This window comes from Podarcis erhardii (genome assembly GCF_964252035.2).
Source record: "Podarcis erhardii genome assembly, chromosome: 3".
Lineage (NCBI taxonomy): Eukaryota > Metazoa > Chordata > Lepidosauria > Squamata > Lacertidae > Podarcis > Podarcis erhardii.
Genome location: NC_138507.1, coordinates 41543938 through 41565487, shown reverse-complemented (window position 1 = coordinate 41565487; position 21550 = coordinate 41543938). Strand labels below are relative to the sequence as shown.

At 42.4% G+C, this 21550-nt stretch overlaps 2 protein-coding genes across 6 annotated transcripts in view; one reads left to right on the top strand and one right to left on the bottom strand.

Moving 5' to 3' along the window:
• DOP1A (DOP1 leucine zipper like protein A) overlaps positions 1 to 6194 on the bottom strand; it is a 54225-nt gene extending 48031 nt beyond the window's left edge. For 2 of the 4 annotated variants that reach the window (XM_081856649.1, XM_081856652.1), the window contains exon 1: positions 5938 to 6078. The gene's annotated coding sequence lies outside the window, so the exon portion shown is untranslated. Of the gene's footprint in view, positions 1 to 4474; positions 4591 to 5937 lie in introns of those variants that run through there. The other 2 variants (XM_081856651.1, XM_081856650.1) reach the window with 2 other exon arrangements.
• Positions 6195 to 6294: 100 nt separating this feature from the next.
• The window catches only part of UBE3D (ubiquitin protein ligase E3D), a 61449-nt gene continuing 46193 nt past the window's right edge, over positions 6295 to 21550 (top strand). Inside the window, exons 1-7 of one of the 2 annotated variants that reach the window (XM_081857310.1) lie at positions 6295 to 6453; positions 8892 to 9091; positions 11412 to 11502; positions 15012 to 15246; positions 17527 to 17596; positions 18750 to 18819; positions 20833 to 20941. In XM_081857310.1, coding sequence (XP_081713436.1) covers positions 6389 to 6453; positions 8892 to 9091; positions 11412 to 11502; positions 15012 to 15246; positions 17527 to 17596; positions 18750 to 18819; positions 20833 to 20941 — 840 coding nt within the window. In that variant the 5' untranslated portion in view covers positions 6295 to 6388. The remainder of the gene's footprint in view (positions 6454 to 8891; positions 9092 to 11411; positions 11503 to 15011; positions 15247 to 17526; positions 17597 to 18749; positions 18820 to 20832; positions 20942 to 21550) is intronic. The other variant, XM_081857309.1, reaches the window with a different exon arrangement.

Genomic DNA, 21550 nt, shown 5'->3' with positions numbered 1-21550 from the left:
AGGCAACAGAGGAGTGTTGAGAGTTGGCTCTAGGATAGTAATTAGACAGAGGGAGAAAGGATCGTGTTTAACCCTTGTTTGTTTGTTCTTTTGCTCTAACTTCTACATATACCATTTCTTAAAACTATTCTCCCCCCCCCCAATCTTAGTAAACTTTTATTTTAACACCCCCACACCTAGAAGCCATACATTAAGAAGCTTCAGGCAGACCCAAGGAAAGTTTGTAGGCTGATTAATAAAGGACAGTCAGGTAGAACTAATTCCCGTTTATCTAGTGGCAGCAAGTTTTTTAAAGGGGAAGTGCGGCCTGAGCAGAAGGGTACACTCTGTGTTAGCAGCCGGGTCTCTTCCTTCAGACAACACGGGGCCCAGGGTAGTTAGGAAGTGGCCCATCACAAAACCCATCTATCCAGTTGTGCAAGAAACTGTCAACAGTCTACATTTCAGGCAAAATGTTGTCAATTCTAACTACAGTGTTTCTATACAAATTCTCATTGCCTAATACCATGATTATCATTTTTATAATTCTATTTATATTGTGTTGTTGAATATTTCACATAGTTTTATTCCTGTTGTAAATCATATTGAAGCAGATAAATAAATGTGTATCCACACACTGGCTAGTATTTTGTAAAGCTACAAACTTTCCGGTCAGTCTTATGCCCTGGAAATGAGAGAGCCAAAAATATATGTTAAAAAGTAGACACCACAGTGTACTTCCTAAGAACTTATTCAATCAACCATCTTTATGATTCTTGAGTATGGAATAAAACGTTTTCAGTATTTATACTTATACTTATAAGTAAATCCTAATGAGTTCAGTGAGGCTTACCTATGATTATGTGAATATATGATTGCAGCCTCATGTACATTATTTAATCCTCACAGCATGTAAATTGGGTTAGTACTTTTCCATACTGTATTGAAGATAGTAGGTTTCTACTGAGAGGGAGTAGCTTGCCTAAAGCCACATTAGAGTCAAACTTGGGGAGCCCTGTACAGTAGTAGCCCATTGATAACTCATTATCAAAGCATCTAATGCCCAATATTTCTGTTCAGTTACTGTACTTTCCTCATCAGCTAAAGGCAAACAATGCTACATTCTTCAAATGAATACAACAGGAACATGAAGACAACAGGGTTTTTCAGAAAACTGGAATACCAGATCAAACAACGGACTTTCTGTACCCAGTATTTTCTAACTGAATATGAGTGGGTAGAATTTTAGTATGCATTTGATTTTTTAAACATAACAGCTTAAGCCTGCCTTCTTTGCTATTAACAAAGCTGCAGATTTTATAAAACATTTGTTTGTGACAATTACTCTTAATTACACAATAATCAAATAGTGCATATTATCAACCCAAAGAATTTGGTTTTTTTATTGCACAGCTTCTTCTGTTCTGACAAAAATGTAATTATTTTTGCAAATCAGGAAATATTTAAGATTTTGCTTGCTAACCATTTCTACTTTGAAAAATATTTATCTGAAGAATTTATAAACCATATCACATTTGAAAATATTGTGAGGGTATACAAAACAAAAACAAACAAACAAATAACAAAATACAAAGTTAAAGCACTAAGACTGCATTAAATCCACCTGTAAAGTCAGCAGGAACAATATCCTACAAAGCTACCCTGAAAAAGGTAGGGGGCAGAGTATAAAAAAAAAATGGTTGGCACCATCCTAATTTCTGGGTGGAGTGCATTCCGAAGTGTGATGGACGCCATCCCAAAAGCTCTGTCTCAGGTGCTTCTTAAATGAATACGACACACTGTGCACATTTGTTGCACTTACAGCTTAACTACTCTTATGCCAGATCCCTCAAGTAGTACTACAATTAGACACAACCCTATTTATAACACAAGTTAGGGGGATAATGCCCCTTTATTAAACACAGCTTTCTCTCACCCATATCAATATATATATTCAAAGGCAAATTCCATCATAAAGTCCAAAGTGAGGAGAAGGGTTCATCAAGAGCTACCAGAAACTCAACAACACACATTTAATATTGGAAAGCCTCCAATATACTCCACCATGGGAGTAATTGTTACTTTCCGCATAGCTGCCAGCAATGCAAGGGAAGAATGCTGCCACTCTTTCAAAATGGCACCAGGCTGGGCAGTATTAGTTGCAAAGCCTCCTCAATAGGCAGAGGATACAAAATATGCAATTGTGGTGCGGCCAGCCACCTCAGTCCTTTGACACAGGCAAGAGTCTCTTTGCCTCCCTTCTCCTTTCATGCACCCCAGTTGCTAATATTCCCTGCCTGATTCAAGATGCAGGCAAATAACAGTACGGAGCTGAGGTGCCTATGTGGAGGACTGTGCCAAAGAACCTGTGGCTTTGCATGCTGGGGAAAACCCTTTGTATCCATTCTTGCTCAGTTCAAAACACAGTCCCACTGAGAACTCTAGAAGCTCTACAAGATATCAGAGTTGAAACATTAACTAAAGTGAAAGGAGCATTTGCTATTCTAGGAATTGCTGTGAAGAACCTCAACGGACGAAATTTCCTTGTTCATTTTTCCCTTTCTCTAGGCATCCTGTCAGATTAAGAAGCCTTCAGTACTTGACTCAGCTTGTTTGGCTTCTTCAGCAATTGTACTCTGGAATGTCCTGTGTTGATGATCTTTAGAAAATGACAAACAGCATTTGAAAATTACTCATATAAGATGCGGCTAGGGTAGGGGGTAGGCTTTGGGGACAAAGAACCACTTCGATAGTGTGAAATGTCTGGTGCAAGGGACCCCCATTTCTTTCATTTTGTGCTTTATTCTCTATAAAAACAAGTCTTCCTTTCTCCCTATTATTTTATAATTAGCAAATTCAACCAGCATCCTGTAACAGATGCTCTATCACTGAATTACAGCATTTGAAGGATTTTAAAGCATTTCTAAATCCAAGGAAAGGGTCTTAATTGTTACTGTTCACAACCTATAGCCCAAGCATCATTTAACTTTTCTGAAAAATTAGGAAAAAGACACCCACTTTTAAAACTACAGAAGCTTAATAATAGTATAATGTGCTGCACTTATGCACTTATGCACTGATATTTATTTAGCATCCATTATGCTATTTCCATTATATGTATATAAGATTGAAGCTGCACTCCTGCGTGCACTTACCAAGGAACAAGCCCCATCAAACATGAAAGTGCTTACTTCCACAAATTGCATTGTGGGAGACAGTAATCTGCTCAGTGATATCCAAATTGACAAACTACTGGCTCAGTGCATGAGCTTCTAGTGCCTTTCCTTGGGACAGAAGACAAAGACGTGTAGATACCATGTCAACCACTGCACTTTACAAGAGGCAAAGAAAACTACTTACTAATGCAGTTTAGAATTACTAATCTACATAAACATAGCACAGAGAGAACAGAAAAAAGCCAATTTATTAGTTACTCAGATCTGCAAGTGGACTTTGAAAGACAATGTAGAAAGGGGTTACTAATCTGTGTTGCCTTATGTGCTAAAAAAACCACACTTAACTGCAGCAGATTGAATTTGAAGAAGGGACACGAAGAAAAGGGCGAGTACAATCCTATGCTTGTTTGCTCAGAAATAAGTCTGACTGTATTAGAGCCTGCTCCTTTATGAGTGTGCAGCTTGAACGAGTGAATGAAAGTAGAGAATGCAAAATGCCAACTATTAGAAGGTTACATCATACACTAGCAGCTAAACCAAATAACCATTATTCACAGTAACTGGGGTTGGAGATGCATGATTCTGAAGAGTGGATTAGTTTATCCTTTAACAGAAGTTTTTAACAGTATCATGACTCTAAAGGGGCGGGGCAGAGAGCTACAGGTGGCTGTTATTTAAAATAAATGAGCTCAGAGTGCAAAGGTGTGGTGTGTGCGCAGCAGGCAGATGATAAATATTTACACCCCCCCCCGCCCCCGCACGGCATAACAAAATATAAGAAGACTGAGAGGATGGCAGGGAAGAGAAATCCCCCCATCTTCACACAACCAGGGTGGCTGAGACATTGGCAATGGGGAAGGCTAAAGGTGAACTAGTCAACATTTAGTGCACCTTATGACTGTATCTGATGAAGATGGGGGAGGAACATGAGAGGTACAAGAGATGATGATGATGCCTCTTTCTGATGGGCCCTGCTCCTTTTATTTTCAGCCCCCCCCCCATGGAGGGGGGTGCTGCTGCCATAACGGAACGTGAGATAGAAGGAAACATTAGTGGCAGACAGGAGAAACTGACCCATAACCTTATTTGGACACACAAAAGACCAGGAGGCATTTCCACACAGCCCTCCCCATCCACCCTATGCTTCTGAATCTCGCCCCCAAGGAGGAGAGGGAGGAGACCCTCCAATAAGGGATGCCCCCACCCTGCCCTCCAAACCTTAACGCTTATATACGCCCCCCCCCGTCACAACCAGACACCGAAAAAGCGGGAAGCAGAAAAGGGTTGGGGGAGGGCGCGTCGCAGGGGGAAAGGGTTACCTTGGTGTCCCAAGCCGGAAGAGCCCCCGCCGCCTGAACACACCGGAGAGGGCACTGACAGCTCCCAGCATGCAGCGCGGCCGCCTTCCTTCCGCCCTCCCTCTGGCTCGCTTCTCCTTGCGCAACAGCGCCACCTGCCGGCTCTCCAGAACGTTCCACCGCCGGAATCTCCCCGCGGCTCGGCTCCCGCGCGCGCCGGAGAGTTCGCCCTCCGCGCGCATCTTTCCGCGACCCGGTATCCGCATTTGCCAACCGGGCAGTAAAGCCCCTCGGCCACGCGTCTTTCTTCGAGGAAACCTGTCTTTATTAATTTTGTCGGCCGCTTTATCTTGCCCAGGGCAACCCCAAAGCGACTTACAACGACCCAAAAAACACGGGCATAGCCGGTGTGTGTGTATGCAGCTGCGCCCCCCATCAAGTAAAGAAATAAAAATAAAAATACTAATTCTGTCGCAGATAACTCTGTTCTCCCCTCACACACATAAAGCCTGCCCCCACTAAAATCCTGCCTACGCCCATGCCAAACAGCAAACCCCGCAGAAAGCGATTAAAACCAAGGGGAAAAGAGAAATACAATGAAATTCTGGCACCAGCAGATATATGGGCCTTGTACACGCGCACAAGGCAATTCTTGCACTGTTCTGGAATCCAAGTGAGGGAATAGAAAGCGGCCCCTCTGTGTTTGCCTGCGTGCATTAGTTACACGACGAAGGTCTCGGAGGGCGCAATTAAATGTATATCTGTCTCCAACAGAAGCGAGCCAATTACCCCTGGGTCCCGACTTCCGAAGCTGCCCTCGACTTCTGGTAATCGAAGGCACGCCGCTTCCATACCTGGGGGCTCTGCATCAGGGCCTGCCTCCAGACGCTGACGACTCCAACTCCCACCAGCCCCATGGTCAGGGATATGATGGGAGCCGCAGCTCTACAACACTTGGAGGGCCCCGAGTCCCCCATCTCGCTTAACAGCCATCACTAATAATACGCAGTTTGTGAATTTAAGGCTCTGCTATCCACTAAGGATGCTTAGGCTGCAATCCTATACACACACACACACACACACACCTGGGAGTAAGTCCCATAAAAGTTTTGCATCACTTTGTAGGAAATGTATACTGCAATTTTCCAAAGGAGACGTACTAGTATACACGTATAGGATTTCATTGTAAACCCGCAATGATATTTTGAAATTGTTATTATGGCCTTAAGGCAATAAACCTTTTTGATTGTAAGCCTGGAACCCTGTATGAGTAAACCTCTGAGTAGGCCCAATGGTATCCAATGGAACTTAATTCTAAGTAGATTGCAATCCCCTCCCCCAAGGAAGGCCACAGAGATTTTTTTCTCTCTCTCCAGAGTACCATATTCAAAAGACCGAGCCCTTTAAAAGAAACAAAAGGCCTCTTTGGATTGCAAGGTGGGACACTTGCTTGCAACGAGAGCTGGACTAAGAAATCCACACACCATTTTAAGCGGCATCTTAGGCTTGCTCCCAGCTATCAGTCCCAAATGACGCCACGTGGCGCACAAACGATTCCAAAAACGCAACCTTCCTGAGCCCGTTCAATTCGAAATCGGAGAAAAACCTGAGAAATCCTTTCCTCGTAGCTCAGCAATTGGAGGGTGAGCAATCGCAGCTACAAGTTTGCACACAGGAAGAAGGGACGCCGGCTCTTCTATTTCCTTCAAGCCAGCCACTGGTTGCCTGGCGATGGAGAGGGCGCTGTGGCGAAGACGGAGACTTTCTCTTTGCCGGTAGAGGCCGGTTTCGCTTAAGCGCTTCCTGGGCTGAGTTTGGCGTTTCCCCTCCTCCCCCCCCCCACGTGGGTCCGCTCCCCGGGCAGGTCTGAATTTCGCCGCGGATACAATATTTGGATGTCCCCAACCCAGGATCTCAGGGGCACGCGCTGGCTTAATGGACAAGGTCGCAGTGTTTTTGGAAATCAGGCAGGGGACGCAGAGTGGGCTGCTGATTATCCGGTATTTATTTTAACTCTTTCCAACGCCCCCTTCCCGTTTTAAGAGAAGTGCATCTATTTTGCGATAGCCTCCTTTTCTCCCATGCAATTCGAGGCAGCCGCCGTAGGGTCTCTGTGCAATCTCCTATCCAGACACCGATTAGATCTAGGTTAGTTTCGGCCGCAGTGGCAATGGGTGGGTTCAAAGGTACTTCACCCTCCTTCTCTCCCAGCCCTCTTTCTCCCTTCCTTCAGCTGGTTAAACCTCCCCTCCTCTGCCTCAACGATGATGAGGTTGATTGGCCCCATACTGCTTTCCCCTTCAGAATTGTGGTAGGGAAAGTGTGACCATTTGCACTCCTTGCAGCCCCCTTTGTGCTGATCAGCTGACTGGAGAACAGCTGAGAGTGTTTAAAAGGATGCCTGACCGCAGAAAAAGGCACTCCTCTGCAGAAAGGTTGGGATATGAATTTAATTAATAATAAATATTTATCATGCACCTCCTCTTTCTTCCTGCTGCTTGGCTGACCAGTGGGAAGATAGTTGTGGGTCATGTGAGGTTAGGCAGTGGGCTTGAAGCTGCCCATGGAGTGCAGATTGCACATTTCTGAGCAAGAAATAAGGGAGAAAGGAATGTTTCTTATTAAGTATGTCCGTTGACCATAGACTGTGCATATTTCCCAGATAATTTACATAATGCAGTCAAGATATGTACCATCTCTAAGACCTGTTGGGGATTATGCATTTTGCCTGGGAAATGTGAACAATTCCCACTTTGTGAGAGGATTATGTGCACATTGTCCATGAGGCCTAGTGAATGCATTATGGTCAGCTATTGTGCTCATTAATCACTCAATTTATATTCCCCTTAATATATACTGTGCTTCCCAATTCAGGACTGCACTTCGTACATCTGATGATATAGTCTCCAGCCCATGCACGTTTAAGACACAAAGCTCTGTAAACTTTAAGGTGCAAGTTGTACTACAATACAGTGGTACCTTGGGTTACAGACACTTCGCGTTACACGTTTTCAGGTTACGGATGTGCCGAAAGCAGGAAGTACCGGAACACGTTACTTCTGGGTTTTGGCGCATGCGCAGAAGTGCTAAACCGCACTTTGCGCATGCGCAGAAGAACCAAATCACGTCATGCGCGTACACAGATGCGGCGCTGTGGGTTGCAAACGTGCCTCCCGTACAGATCATGTTCGCAACCTGAGGTTCCACTGTAAACTAATCTGGCTACTCCTCTAGAATTTGCCATGTGGGTTTTAGAGACTTTATTGCAAGGTCAGGAAGTTCATGATATCAGAATACTAGGGAAACTACATTAAGACAAGTTTAGGTTTGTGGTGTAAACATCTTCCTTGGTGATGTCATATGCTGGGCTCATGTGGAACCCTGGTTCAGAAATTCTCCAAGAGTTTGGTAAACAGACCCTCATTGGCACAGTGGCCCTGATCAGATGGAGCACCTGTGTGGCTTCAACAGGAAGAGAACTTTTGAGGACAACAGCTCACTGGGCATCCAGCTTCCTTATGATCAGCTTCCCAGCCTGGACGTCAGTTAGGTGTGACCCCACCTCCTTTTGAAACCTGGATCCTCAAACTCATTCCATTAGTTTTTCTCTTTCTCTGGCTCAACCAGGACTCAAGATTGTCCCTGTGTGGCTAGCCACCTCCCTTTGTAGGAAATTTTGGTGCCCCATCAAGATTGCAGTTGTGTCTATTTTCTTTCTGACTTGTCAGGGCACCCTGCAGGGAGGGGAAGCTACAAGTCTTTTCTGCCTGCAGGCTCTCCTCCCATCTACTTCTGCTAGCAAGCCCTGTCCCTTGTGAAACTGATATGGCGTCACAGAAGGTATGTGGCACATTATGTGGCCATAATGAGTTTTTAGTGGCACTCTGTCCACACATACACACAAATAGTGAGTGACTAAAGTGCTCTTACGTGCAGGCGGTTAAGACAATTGTTATTCTCCCAGGCATTTTAATGAGTTGCATTTCATGGAACCCAAGGGTATGTTAAACAATGGAAATTGAATTTTTCACTTTGCTGTTCAAATCAATTGTTATTTAATTGTGTGTGTGGCTGGTTTTTCATTGTTTGGTGAATTATTATATATTTGGTGATATTCAGTGATGTTTGTCTGCCAGCAGGATGGGCATCATTTGCAGAACAGATTCCCCCCTCCCCTCTGCTTGCCCCTCAAATGTCCTCTGGGACCGCCCTGAAGCAGATTTGAGAATGGCATGGCCTGGAGGTGGGGTGAGGAGAGGAAGGGGCAGTCTGCCCTGTTAATGTTAGATATTGTTTGTGGTTGCATTCTTTTTTTAAATTTGCATTGTGTACATTTATGAAAGGCATATAAAAAAATCAGACTTTCCCAGGCCTATCAGTTTGTCCTTCAAAATCTGCTTTGAGTGGAAAATAATCGGTCTCTCTTAAACATCTTCAGCCAACTAAAGCCAGAAAGCTGGCCCATGGATATTACCGTGATGCCGTCATTGCTAGAGCTAAAAAATGATGAACACTGCAAGACCATCAACCTTCCACCAGAGGTCAGGATTGTTCCTTCTTCCTGTCGAGGACTGCAGTATGTGCTTGGGGATGGCTTACATATGAGACTGCTAGTTCAAGCAGGTTTCAATAATACAAGTAAGAGTGACTTATATATGTATATTTATCACCAGCGTTCTGTCTAAAGTTGTAAAGCAAGTAGATCAAACTGTGAAGGATTAAGTATGTTTTCAAGAAAAACGGCAACTGAACCAAAAATAAAAAAGTGGGATGTGGGGATGGTTTAACTTTTAGCTGTGAGATTTGCCTAAACTGACTTCACAGTTGGGCAGCTTCCCTTTTTTTCTTTCGTTAACTCCAGCTTGGATTTAACTGGATTTACTCCCTTTGCTGTGTCCTAATGAAAACAAAAGTTAGTAACAAACCTCCCTTCACAGGCAGAATGAATGCATGGCAAAGTAGCATTGCAGGATTAAAATAAGAATTTTCTATTAGCTTGCCTAGTTTTTTGAGTCCTTTTGAGATATAAGTCTGCCCTCAGATTGTGTGTTTTGCTAAGTTGAACTGAATGCTGTTTCTGAAATTTTGTCAGTTCACAATGCCCCATGTCTTTGAATTATTTTTATTTTCCTTCACTAATGTTGGCTACAGTACATTCCCATAGTTAAGCTTAGCTTAGTCCCACTGAAATCCATGGGATTTAGGCTGAAATTCTATACCCACTTATCTAGGAGTAAGTCTCCCTTAAATGAATAGGATGTACTGTAAGTAAGCGTATTCAGCTTTGGACTGTTACTTTCATGTAAGTGTGGATTTTGCACTGCTGCTGTATGATGTCACTTTGCTAGCATGATATAATTTTGTGGTGGTAGCCGTTGCATACTGAATATTATTGGGAACTATTTTATTTTTTACATTTTTTAATCCATTTACATTTGGAAGCCTTCCTGGTATTTGACTAAAAATATGTTAGGTTGCTGTTTGACTGGAGTGACGCTTATTTCTACAGCTTCCTGGGGTGGCAGATTACTTCTGACAATGTGTGTATAAGACGCGCCCATGTATAAGATGCCCCCTATTTTTAGGGACTCCAATTTAAAAAATAGGGGATAGATTGCCCCGTGTATAAGACGACCCACAGTTTTTCACATAATTTTAAAGTAAAACAACCTAGTCTTATACACGGAAAAATACGGTATCTTGTTAGTTGGTTGTATATTAGTGGGATATTTTTTAAGTAGCTTCCATTTTAACAAGGCCCACAAAAATAATCCTGGTGACCCACATATGTGGGGTAGATAACAAAAGAACTGGCTGGGTGTCTGGATTCAAAACGCAGGGCTAAACTTGCTCTCCAGCAGGGGAGAGCCCCAGTAGCAAAGTTTACTTTTACAAAAGTCAAGCAGCTGCATAATGTTGCGAAATATAGGTTAGACCCTTTTATCCCATTTAGTCCACTTGTAAACAGTACTCCTCTCTTTCTACTCCACTTTCAATGAACAGACTACACACTGTTAAGTAAGTTTAAAATGCTTTACTTACAAAATGTTCCAAGTGTCAGATTCATGTATTTATCTAAGCAGCAGTAAGGAACACAGACAGAATGCTCTTGGGTAGAAAATACAGAAAGGTATTTTACTTTAGCTGAATGCGTGGACAACAAGCCAGATCTGAACATAAGAAACCTGCTGGATCAGGACAAGGATCCGTCTTGTTCAAGCACCCTGTTCTTATAGTAGCCAAGCAGATGCCCACAAGCAGAACCTGAGTGCCAGCATTCACCCCCACCCCCACCCGGTGATTCTCAGCAACTGGCATTCAGAGGCATGCCACCCCCGACACTGAAGGTGGAAAGTAGCCACTGTGGCTAGTAGCCATTGGTGGCCTTATCCTCAATGAACTTATACAGTCCTCTTTTAAAACCATCCAAAATGGTGGCCATCGCTACCTCTTATGGGAGCGAATTCCATGGTTCTGCTATGCACCGTTCTATTAGCCTTGTCATTTTCAGCCCACTATGTGTTATATAACAATAATATGTGCCCACCATACATTGTACCATGTATAGTAGGTTTGAACTACAGTGGTACCTCGGGTTAAGTACTTAATTCGTTCTGGAGGTCTGTTCTTAACCTGAAACTGTTCTTAACCTGAAGCACCACTTTAGTTAGTGGGGCCTCCTGCTGCTGCTGCGCTGCCGGAGCCCGATTTCTGTTCTTATCCTGAAGCAAACTTCTTAACCTGAAGCACTATTTCTGGGTTAGCGGAGTGTGTAACCTGAAGCGCATGTAACCTGAAGCGTATGTAACCCGAGGTACCACTGTACTTGAAATGTGGTATATTTTTCCTTCTGCATCCTGCAGTTTCTAAATGTCTTCCGGGGTGAATCTGGATGGTAATATTGCTTGCTTTTTAATGCTTAAAGTTATGTGGATTGCATTATTCAATATTCTTTCAGAACTGGTACCAGCTCTGGGTGACATCCTTAAAACAAAAAAGCATTGTACCTTTTACTGCCAGTCTTGCCGCGAGAGCGTAATAAACAACCGGTAAGTGCTGTGCTCCCATTACAGTTTGCCTCTGGATGAATGGGTTTGCATAGAGCTTAAACGAACAAGTGAAGACTTCTAGAGAACACTAGTTTGTATTGACCAGGACAGAAAAAACATGTAGCTGTAGTGGTAAAATAAATTATTGGATTAGGTCGTTAGGCCAGGGGTGGGGAACTTCAGCCTCTCTTTCTTTGGCTCCTGGATCTCTCCCCACATCCCACTGGCCGCATTTTGCACTCCAAATCTTTGCCTGAGTAGAATGTGTCTTTGAATTCTGATAGTGCCTGTTACATGTCTGCATAGACCAGGGTTTCCAGTTTTTTTGGACTACAACTCCCATCATCTCTAGCTAACAGGACCAGTGGTCAGGGATGATGGGAATTGTAGTCCAACAACAGCTGGAGACCCAAGCATGGGAAACCCTGACATAGACGATAGAGGGTGGATGGACAATTGAGACTAGCCAAATTTACAAAGGTAAAATTTATATTCCTTGCACTTTATGCCTCTGGCTCTGACTACCACTGGCATGTGGTCCCAAGAAGTTTGCTCAGGAATAAATGTGGCCCTCAGACTGAAAAACTCACCCCCCATGTTAGGACTCTGCTTCAGAGATTTGGAGATCTAGGAATTTATGACCTTTCCTTCTAATCTGTGTCAGTTATGAATAGCTCATTGTTCTCCCTGTCTTCTCCTCCCCTTATTGTTTTACTTTAACACAATTTATTTTTGTTTGTTACATTTTTAATGATCCTCTACCTCTCTGAGAGCCTTCTGGCTGAAGAGCAGGATATTAAGATTTCAAAATAAGCAAATCGCGTCTTCACGCCTAAGGAACAGCTCTGGAAAGCTAGCTGGCTGTTTTGTGATTTTTAGTTGACCTCAACAACGGTATTTATTGGAATACTTTTCCTCCTTGTTTTTTAGGCACAGGCCACTGCAGTGCCATCCATTGCTTTGTTTACTACCCGTGTGTTCCCACATCTGCCCTATACATTTAAACACAATTATACCACTTTAGGGACGCGGGTGGCGCTGTGGGTTAAACGACAGTGCCTAGGACTTGCCAATCAGAAGGTTGGCGGTTCGAATCCCCGTGACGGGGTGAGCTCCCGTTTCTCGGTCCCAGCTCCTGCCAACCTAGCAGTTCGAAAGAACGTCAAAGTGCAAGTAGATAAATAGGTACCGCTCCGGCGGGAAGGTAAACGACGTTTCCGTACGCTGCTCTGGTTCGCCAGAAGCGGCTTAGTTATGCTGGCCACATGACCCGGAAGCTGTACGCCGGCTCCATCGGCCAATAAAGCGAGATGAGCGCCACAACCCCAGAGTCGGCCACAACTGGACCTAATGGTCAGGGGTCCCTTTACCTTTACCTTATACCACTTTAAACAACCATGGCTTCCCCCTAAGAATCCAGGGAACTGTAGTTTGTGAAGAGTCCTGTGAGTTGTTAGGATACATCTATCCCCCTCACAGAACCACAGTTCTTGGGGTGGCCCAACAATCCTTCTTCCCAGGGAATTCTGGGAATTGTTGCTCTGCGAAGGGAATAGGGAGCTCCTAACAACTCATAGCACCCTTAACAAATTACACTTCTCAGGATTCTTTGGGTGAAGAATAATCATGCTTAAAATGTACGTTATGGATGTGACCTATGTTCCACGCTCTCTTGGTATCATGGTAGTGTGAGAGAGATTTTTTTCTTTCTTTCTCCCATATAGTTTGCTGAGAGGCCATGGCTGGTTTTCCCTAATCGGGTACCACCAAGGCTGCTTTGGCACATGTATGGCAGGGGTGAGAACAATGCTTTTCATGGTATTGCTTCTGCCATTCAGTAGCTCTCTGAGATCTGAGCCAAGTGGCATTTAAACTAATTTTCCTCTGCTAACTTTTCTGACGTTGACCCTTCCTCATTAATCCCAAATATCACTGCACATTTGCAGTGCGGGTACACTGAAAAATGAAATGCAGGTGTCATCTGTTTAAGCTTCAGCTTACTGCATTACATTTTGTGTCGAGTATTATTTTTCTAGCCATACACAGAAGGCTTGGTTATTAATCTAGGGAAATATATTGCTCCAGGTTCCAAGCACATCCACAGGATTGAGTGCCTTTTGCTTTATTTTACTGTCTGACAGAAATGGATTTGTAAATGCTTTTTTGCAAAAATAAAGAAGCTACACAAGATTGCAGAAGCAAGTACTGAAGGGATTAAACAAGACATTGAAATTAATGTTTTGCAACTATCACACTCTGCCTTTTAAGTGTGTGTGTGTGTGTTGGTATACCTATTCTTAGGTCTGATATGAGTCTGGTTTGATGTGTGTCATTAACAGCTACCTAACTTATTATGTAGACGCTCATCAGGCAGCGGATGGCGGGGACACAGGTATTTCTGCTCCAGACACTGTTACATTAATTCCTTCCTGAATATCAGCTAAATAATTGCATTCTTGCCAGGCTCAATCTGTGCTGCATGAAATCTAAGTTTTAAGCCATGATTGTTTCAACCATGTCTTAGTGTTGGGTGGGGATGGGGAGGCAATCTTCCTCCTTTAGCACAAGATCAGAGTGTCAGAAGTGGTATGAGAGAACTGCCATTTCTTGCAATGTTTATATTACATCACTACCCCCTGCACTGGTCAGACTGGATTTTGCAAGACTCTGAAGAAGAAGAAAAAACAAAACAAAATATGCTCTAATGGTGCAGTTGGCACTTCTGGAATTAATGGGTGGTATTCCACTATTTTTTGTGGTTGCGTAAGTCCCCCCTCTCCTTGCCCCGTGCCACTCTCAACTGCTCTGGAGGATTGGGGGAAACCCCAGACAAATTTTGGAGGCATGTGAAGAGAGGCAAGGGAAGAAATATTTGCTCTGATGTTCATTCACTTAAGTGTTATATTAAATACAACCCAGAATATGTAATATTTCAGAAGGCACCTATTGACTATGAAAGAGCTAATAAAGTTTAATATATTTTTCTCTAACCCTTACAACTTCCTCAGACTGTCAAGTTTTTTCTTTATTTTTAGTTTTTGTATACACTTACCTGCACGACCACATTAAGCAGCACTTTGGAAGGAAAAATAAAATAATGTTAAGTCTACTGAATTCCCCACAGGAATGCCTCCACCATTTCCAGAACATTTTCTTAATTTCTAAGCTTTTGACCAGAATGTTCTTCTGCCCATGTTCAAAAAGAGCTTCTTTTCTTCTATTAACATTTCCTTCAGGAGTGAAGGTGACTCCCACCCAGAATCTACTTACTAACCTATATAGGCAATCTCACCTTTCTTGAACTGTGTTAGCCAAGGGCAGAGTTGGGATACCTGTGACCTTCCAGATCTTGTTGGAGTCCAACTAACATCAACCCAGGCCAGCTTGTAGACCAACAACATCTGGATGGCATCATGATGACTTCTGCTTTATCAAAATGTCTTGTCCATACACTAAGTCTAATTGGTCTGTGTCATAACAACTAACCCTTTCACTTTCACCCCTTTCAGGACGTTTCTCAGAGTTCTTTCCCTTCCCGGTGAGAACTGGGGGGATTTGGTGGAGGAATGGTGTTGTCACCCCAACCCCTTCAACGACAGCATGCTTCGGCCACAAAATGGAGATTGTTTCCTTGGGCACAATTATTTCCTGATTAGTTCAGGAAGTGAGCCAACTGGGCCAAGTTCTGAAATCCCTCATTCAGAATCCCTGGGTGCTACATCTAGAAGCAGTGGCGCTGTCTTGGTGAGTACACTGAAGAAATAATAAAATAATGGACAAGCGTACATTTGACATTTGTTTTGATTGTTAGAGGATTGGTAGAATCATAGATCTGAGTTGGAAGGAACCCTGAGGATCATCTAGTCCAACCATCTGCAATGCAGGAATATGCAGCTGTCCCTTATGGGGATTGAACCTATGACCTTGGTGTTATCAGCACCATCCTCTTAAGCAACTGAGCTATTAGAGAGCATGCATAAGAGCCCAGGTTTGTTTCCGTAGTATCAGCAATGAAAACAGGCACAGGCAACCAGCTTCTCTTTACGTATTTTTGCAATTAGCACTCTCTATTAAACGTACTTAAACTGTCACTGTGATTGGAAACCCTGGCAGGCCAAGGTTTCACAGGGTTTACAGCACCTTCTGATCTTCCTGCTAATTATGTCAAGATCTCAAAATCTCTGCCTCCATCCCTAGGTTTAACCTTTCACATGTTCAGGTGAACATTGCCTTGGTAATTGTAATATTAAAAAGTAAATGTTTGTAGCAACCATCGCAGAGAGAGAGAGAGCACCATAGGATGGCTCTTCCACATCACCTGAAGCAGTACTTTTCAGTGGAGCAGTTCACTCATTCTTCTGACACTCGACATGTAATACATTTTTGAATAATGAGCTGTTGAAGTATGCACTTGTGTGTTAAAAAAGCCAAAATAGCAGCCGATCCTTTATTCTCTCTCCCCCCCCGACCACCTTACCTCTCTCTTCCTCTCTCTTTCTGTCTGGACCCAGTACATGACAACTCTTCTGCAAATCATCGTTTAATACAATTTTTAAACACCCTGAGGTCACACAGCATTCTAGCAGCTATCTCTAGGGGGAAGTATTTTCTTCCTGACTATGTCAAGGACCTTTTGGAGCAGAAGCACAAAAAAGATATTAAGAGAGTAGATTGCCAGGAGCTGAAAGTTGTCAACACAAGATACATTGATTTAATTTGTGTGGCAAAAAGTATTGCCACTTTTGTCCAAACCGGTGAAAACACTCTCAGCTCATTCCTCTTCTGCTACCTTATGTACTTCTAAGCAAGAGGGAAACATACATTGGGTGTGTAGCAATTGAACCTGGAATCTCCTGCAGTCCTAGCCTTGTCTGCACAGAAGTAAGTCTCATTGAATTCACTGGGGCTTACTTCTACCTTTGTAGGGTTAGTATTGCTGCCTTTAAGTGCTTTGAATATTTAAGGAAGTGTGGGGGAAGGAGAGGGAGGAAAGTCCCAATATGCAAGTGGAAGTCCTCCCTCTGATGGACTGCATTGGGTGAATCCCACCCTGATAAATTATATATATATATATTCTAGTGCTTTCAATGTGTTTAACAGCTGATCCCTAGTGTTCTGTCTTTGGGATGGTCTTGACCAGACTTTCTCAACCTCGGCCCTCCAGATGTTTTTTTGAGACTACAATTCCCATCATCCCTGACCACTGGTCCTGCTAGCTAGGGATCATGGGAGTTGTAGGCCAAAAACATCTGGAGGGCCGAGGTTGAGAAAGCCTGGTCTTGACACAAATTTGTAACAGCTGGGACCAAGTGCGATAATTTTTAAAAGGTTGACTGGAGTGATTAGTCTTTCTGGATTGGCGATAGTCTCCCTTAATGTGAATACGATAACTGAGGTTTGAAATCAAAATGAAGCCATTTGTTCTGGGATGCAAAGTGCAATCAAAAGTTTGAGTGAAGTTGTTTCAATAGACTTAACTTGGCCACTACAACAAGGTCCTGTACCCAGAAAGACTTTGTATTTGTGGTCAACCTCAGGTGGAAGACATCACTCATTATCTCTTGGCCTGCCCCTTACATAGAGACACAAGAGACAGCTTTCTGAAACCTTTGTTCACACAAGCAAGCAGGTGCACCAGGCAGAAATAGTTCCATTTCCTTTGAGTGACAATAATAGCTTCGCAAAACACAGAGTGACTGCAAAATAAATCAGGATAAAGGAGTTCGATAAAATCTCTATAAATTGTTGTGGTGATTCAGAGGTGAAATCAAGCTGCGTTTGTTGGTGTGTCTGGTAACCTCTCTCTTACATCATGGATGATGGCTTATATTATGGGTGTATGTTCTGTATTATTAATACTATTGCCATATGTTTGTCATGGCCATTGGCTAGAACAGTAAACGTATGAGGTTATAAACATAACTCTTTGCTTTGATTGTGGCATAACATTTTAAAAATTCAAGTGTGTGTTTGTTTGTGTGTCAGTCTCTCTCAGTCTGTAAATGTTGCTTCTTTGCCCTACAGAATTCAAAGGCAAATAGAAGAGTAATTTGCAGACGCTGCAAGACATTGTTGGGAGAGGTTCACTCCTCAGGTACGGAGTATGTGAACAAAGAATCCCTGGGCTGTTTCAATCACTTGCAGCTTGAGGATGTTTTCGTGTGCTGCACCAGTTATAAAAACACTGTGTGACATCCAGTGATGGCCACCCATTTGTACAATAGAAATCTTGGGCTGTGGCACGACACTACTAGTTTTCTCTTCTCCCTGCCCTGCCCAAATCTGCTCTGCAGGGTCCTCCAACACTCTGGAGCAGTTTTTTGGGGGGTAAGCAGAGTTTTCAAGAGGATGAGCGAAGGGGAGAAGCCCCGTTGCGTGTGCAGATAAGTTTGGTTAGATGTCACCATTATTCATAGTGGTTTGCAGCCCAGTTTGGGAGAGGTTTTTTTAAATAGTATCAATCTGCTATTGGGATCCAATAGTCCCGTTTAATGTCCTGTGTGGAAATGAGATTAATTATTTCAAAATGAACTCCAGTTTAATGTATTTTTTTTGGTAACTTATTTGTTCATTTGTGGCTTAAACATTTAAAATAAAATAAAAATAGAAAAGCAAGCAAATGTGAAACACTACAGGTCTACAGACCCTTTAATGGTTGAGAATCACATGGAGCATGAGGTGGTTCAGGACTTGTATAAAAATAATCTACAAAAATTCAAATGGCTGCTGGTGTCTACAGCAGCCACTGGCTTGGGAGGAGATATGAAACTTAAGACCTTTTCAAATATATAACATGCAGCTATTTTTAAATATGCTTTGATAACTGTTTTGATTTCTTCTGTTCTTTGTTTTTTGTTGTTGAAAGTGTTTTTGAAAAATTAGAGAGTTTGGATGTGAATATTTTAAATACCTTGAAATACTCAGGGGTAACAGTGGTTTATCAGTCAGGCTTGTCATGTGTTGTTTTTAGTCAGCCCTACTCCAGCAGTCTGACATGAAGTTTTAGTGGGCAAAGTTTGATCCAGATCTATGGGCAGACTCAAAATGGTTGCAATTTTTTGAGCAAGAGGGCAGTTTACATCTGAAGCCCTGTTCCCATTTGAATACACTCCCTCTCCTTGTAGTATATGTGTGGTTTATGTATTAGTTATTTGTCCCACGCCTGTGACTCAGTAAGGCTTCAGCTCTGAGATTAATTCTGCATTTGGTAAATATAGTACAGATACTTATATTATTTTTACTTCTAGGTGCCACAAAATACTATTTCACTGAACTGTTTGTTCAGCCATCTGAAGAAGGTTTTGACATGGTACCAAGGTGTGAAAGAATTTTGCATTTTTAAACTTTTCAACAGTTCTGCCTTTGTTTCATTTTTTCCTATACATTTCATGAAATATAACACACATTTAATAGTATTTGAAACCATGTTAATTAAGTGCATTCCTTGCTTTTTCTGTTCTTTCTCCTGCTAAGAAGTGTTAATTAGACTGTGGCATTAGCAAATGGAATTCTTGAAGTCAAAAGTCATTTGGCTGATTAAGGGATGCCAGTTTCTATGGTACTCTGTAGCCATCAAACTTCACAAAAATTTTGAAAGGTGCTTATATTTCTTCCCAGTAGAAGGAAATGTGCATTCTTCTTCCTTGAACCAAAAGTCCATTCCAGAAGCCTGAAGTATATCTAATCACGTATGGATAATCTATTCAGGGAGAAAAGGAAAAGAGAATATTTTTTATCCTCCCCTCTGTTTGCCCAGACAGATGTGATATGTGGTATTAGACACATTATGGCTTGAGTTGTTTGTGTGCTACTCAAGCTCTTAGATTGGACTTCAGCTGTTGAATGCACTCTTTTGGCACATGTGTCTCCTCTCCATGTATCTTCCTTATAGATGATGAACTTATAAGTTCAGGTCACACGCTAATCTGCTGTATTCTCTTGGCTTATCATCCTGCTACACCAGGTGTGGAGACCTTTGGCCTTCCAGATGTTGCTTAACTGCAATTCCCATTAGCAAGCATGGCTAATGGCCAAGGATAGTTGGAGTTGGAGTTCGGCAACATCTGGAGGGCCAAAGGGGTTTCCCCACACCTGTTCTACACTATCATTATAAGGCATAGTGCAAAGCCAAATTCACAATGTTACCGAAACAGTTAATACTTGCATTCCCCCCCCCGACTGCTTTTCCTAGTATTCCTACTGGTTACCCTGCCCTTGAAAACCACTATTATCATCCTTGCAATGCCCTTGTAACATCCCAGTTTATGATGTGCTTACAACAGTATTAATAATCCCCAGCCTGAGCATTGGTTTGCTGTTGTAGCAAGTTTTAGGGTTAATCAGTGGCAAATTATGCAAACTTAAAAGTTGCTGTAATTAATTTCTGCCATGAAACATATAATTGCCAATTACAAGCTGATACTTGACCATCTTTTTCTAACCTGCAGAGCAATCAGTTTCAATTAGAGCTTTCTTCCTTTTTTAATTGGAGGGATGGCTTTTAAATAAAACATTTTTGAACAGATTTCAGCAGCTGTACCTGTGCTGCAACTACCATAAAGTGCTGTGAATACCTTGCATTGTGATGACGATTATATGGTTTCTCTCTCTATGGAGGTGGAAGATTTTTCAGCACATGTTGTTTATGCACTATGCCAGGAGTCAGAAATTTAGAGATAGGAGAGAATAAGGATATGCTGAAGAGACAATAGAGATTTGTGTTTATATGTTAGTCCTGAAAAGGGCCATAAGCTCTTTTGGACAGGGTTGAGGTCTGGCATGTACATACAGTCAGGCTCACATTATAAGATGCTGGGGATTATTTTCATTAAGTTCAATCCCTTTGCCTTGAACCTTCTGGGATGCAGTACTGTATTAGATCAGGTGTGACATTTTATTGTATAGTTGGGGGGGGGGAATCATTGCTAAGGAAGAAGGTACAGAAATCTGGTTGATTACTACACGTAAAGAACTCCAAACTGCTTTTGTTTCTGTATTGCAGAATAGTTAATGGGCCAGTTTTACCTCAACAAGGCATCTTGAACAGGACACTGTTTTATTCCTGCCCTTTGCATTCTTCATGCTTTGATGATACTTCCATGTCCTTTTTTTTACTACTCTTGCTGTTTCTGCTGTCCAAAGCCCTACTAAATATTTTTGTGTGATTGGGGCTGAAAGGTACCTCTTCCATAGGTAACAATGGCACTGGAAAATGCAAATGTCTCATTTTTCAACAAGCCTTGCCCTGATTTTTTTCTCTCTTTTTACGTACTCATTTGCTTTTCATGCAATGGCAGTCATATTAAGCTATCTTTGCTTTTCAAAAAACAGGTCTCCCTTTATACAAAGTGTTGTTGCCCAGTGCCTTGAAGAGCTTTCTTTTGCTAGAAGCACATTTAGGTTCAGCATACAAGGAACTGATGGGACAACCTACATCTTGGTAAGTTGCAGACCTGTTAACTTTTTCATACTGTGATATCCTACGACTTGGCTCCAAATCTTTCCATGCTGTTTAGCTTGCTCACCCTTGCTAAGCAGACTTTGTTAATTCTTCTAACAGTTAATAGTGCAGTCTGATGCACAGTCTGCTCAGAAGTAGATCTGAGGGACAGTTAATCCCAGTTAACTGTTCATAGGATTACACTCAAAGGCTGCAACCCTATGCCTGCTTACCTGAGAGTAAGTCCCATTGAACTGAATGGGATTTACTTCTGGGCAGACTGCATTCAGTGCCACTGTTCCTCTTTAAGGGGCGAGTAGATATGTAGGGTTGAATTGTAGTTGCAGTTACAGAAATTCCAAAATGCAATTGAAATTATTGGCACAATTGCATTGTGTAAGGGAAGTCAGGACTTCATTCACCATTTGCCATGGAATGTCCATTGTTACAGCACTTCCAGAATTTGTCTTCTATGGTAAATGAACAGGATTTGCATGGGCAGTTTCCTAGATTTGGGATCTAGGGCTGCAGCCATAGGGCCCAACTACTTTGGTGATGAGAAGCTGTCTATAAACAAATAATAAACTATAAATACACATACCTGAAGTA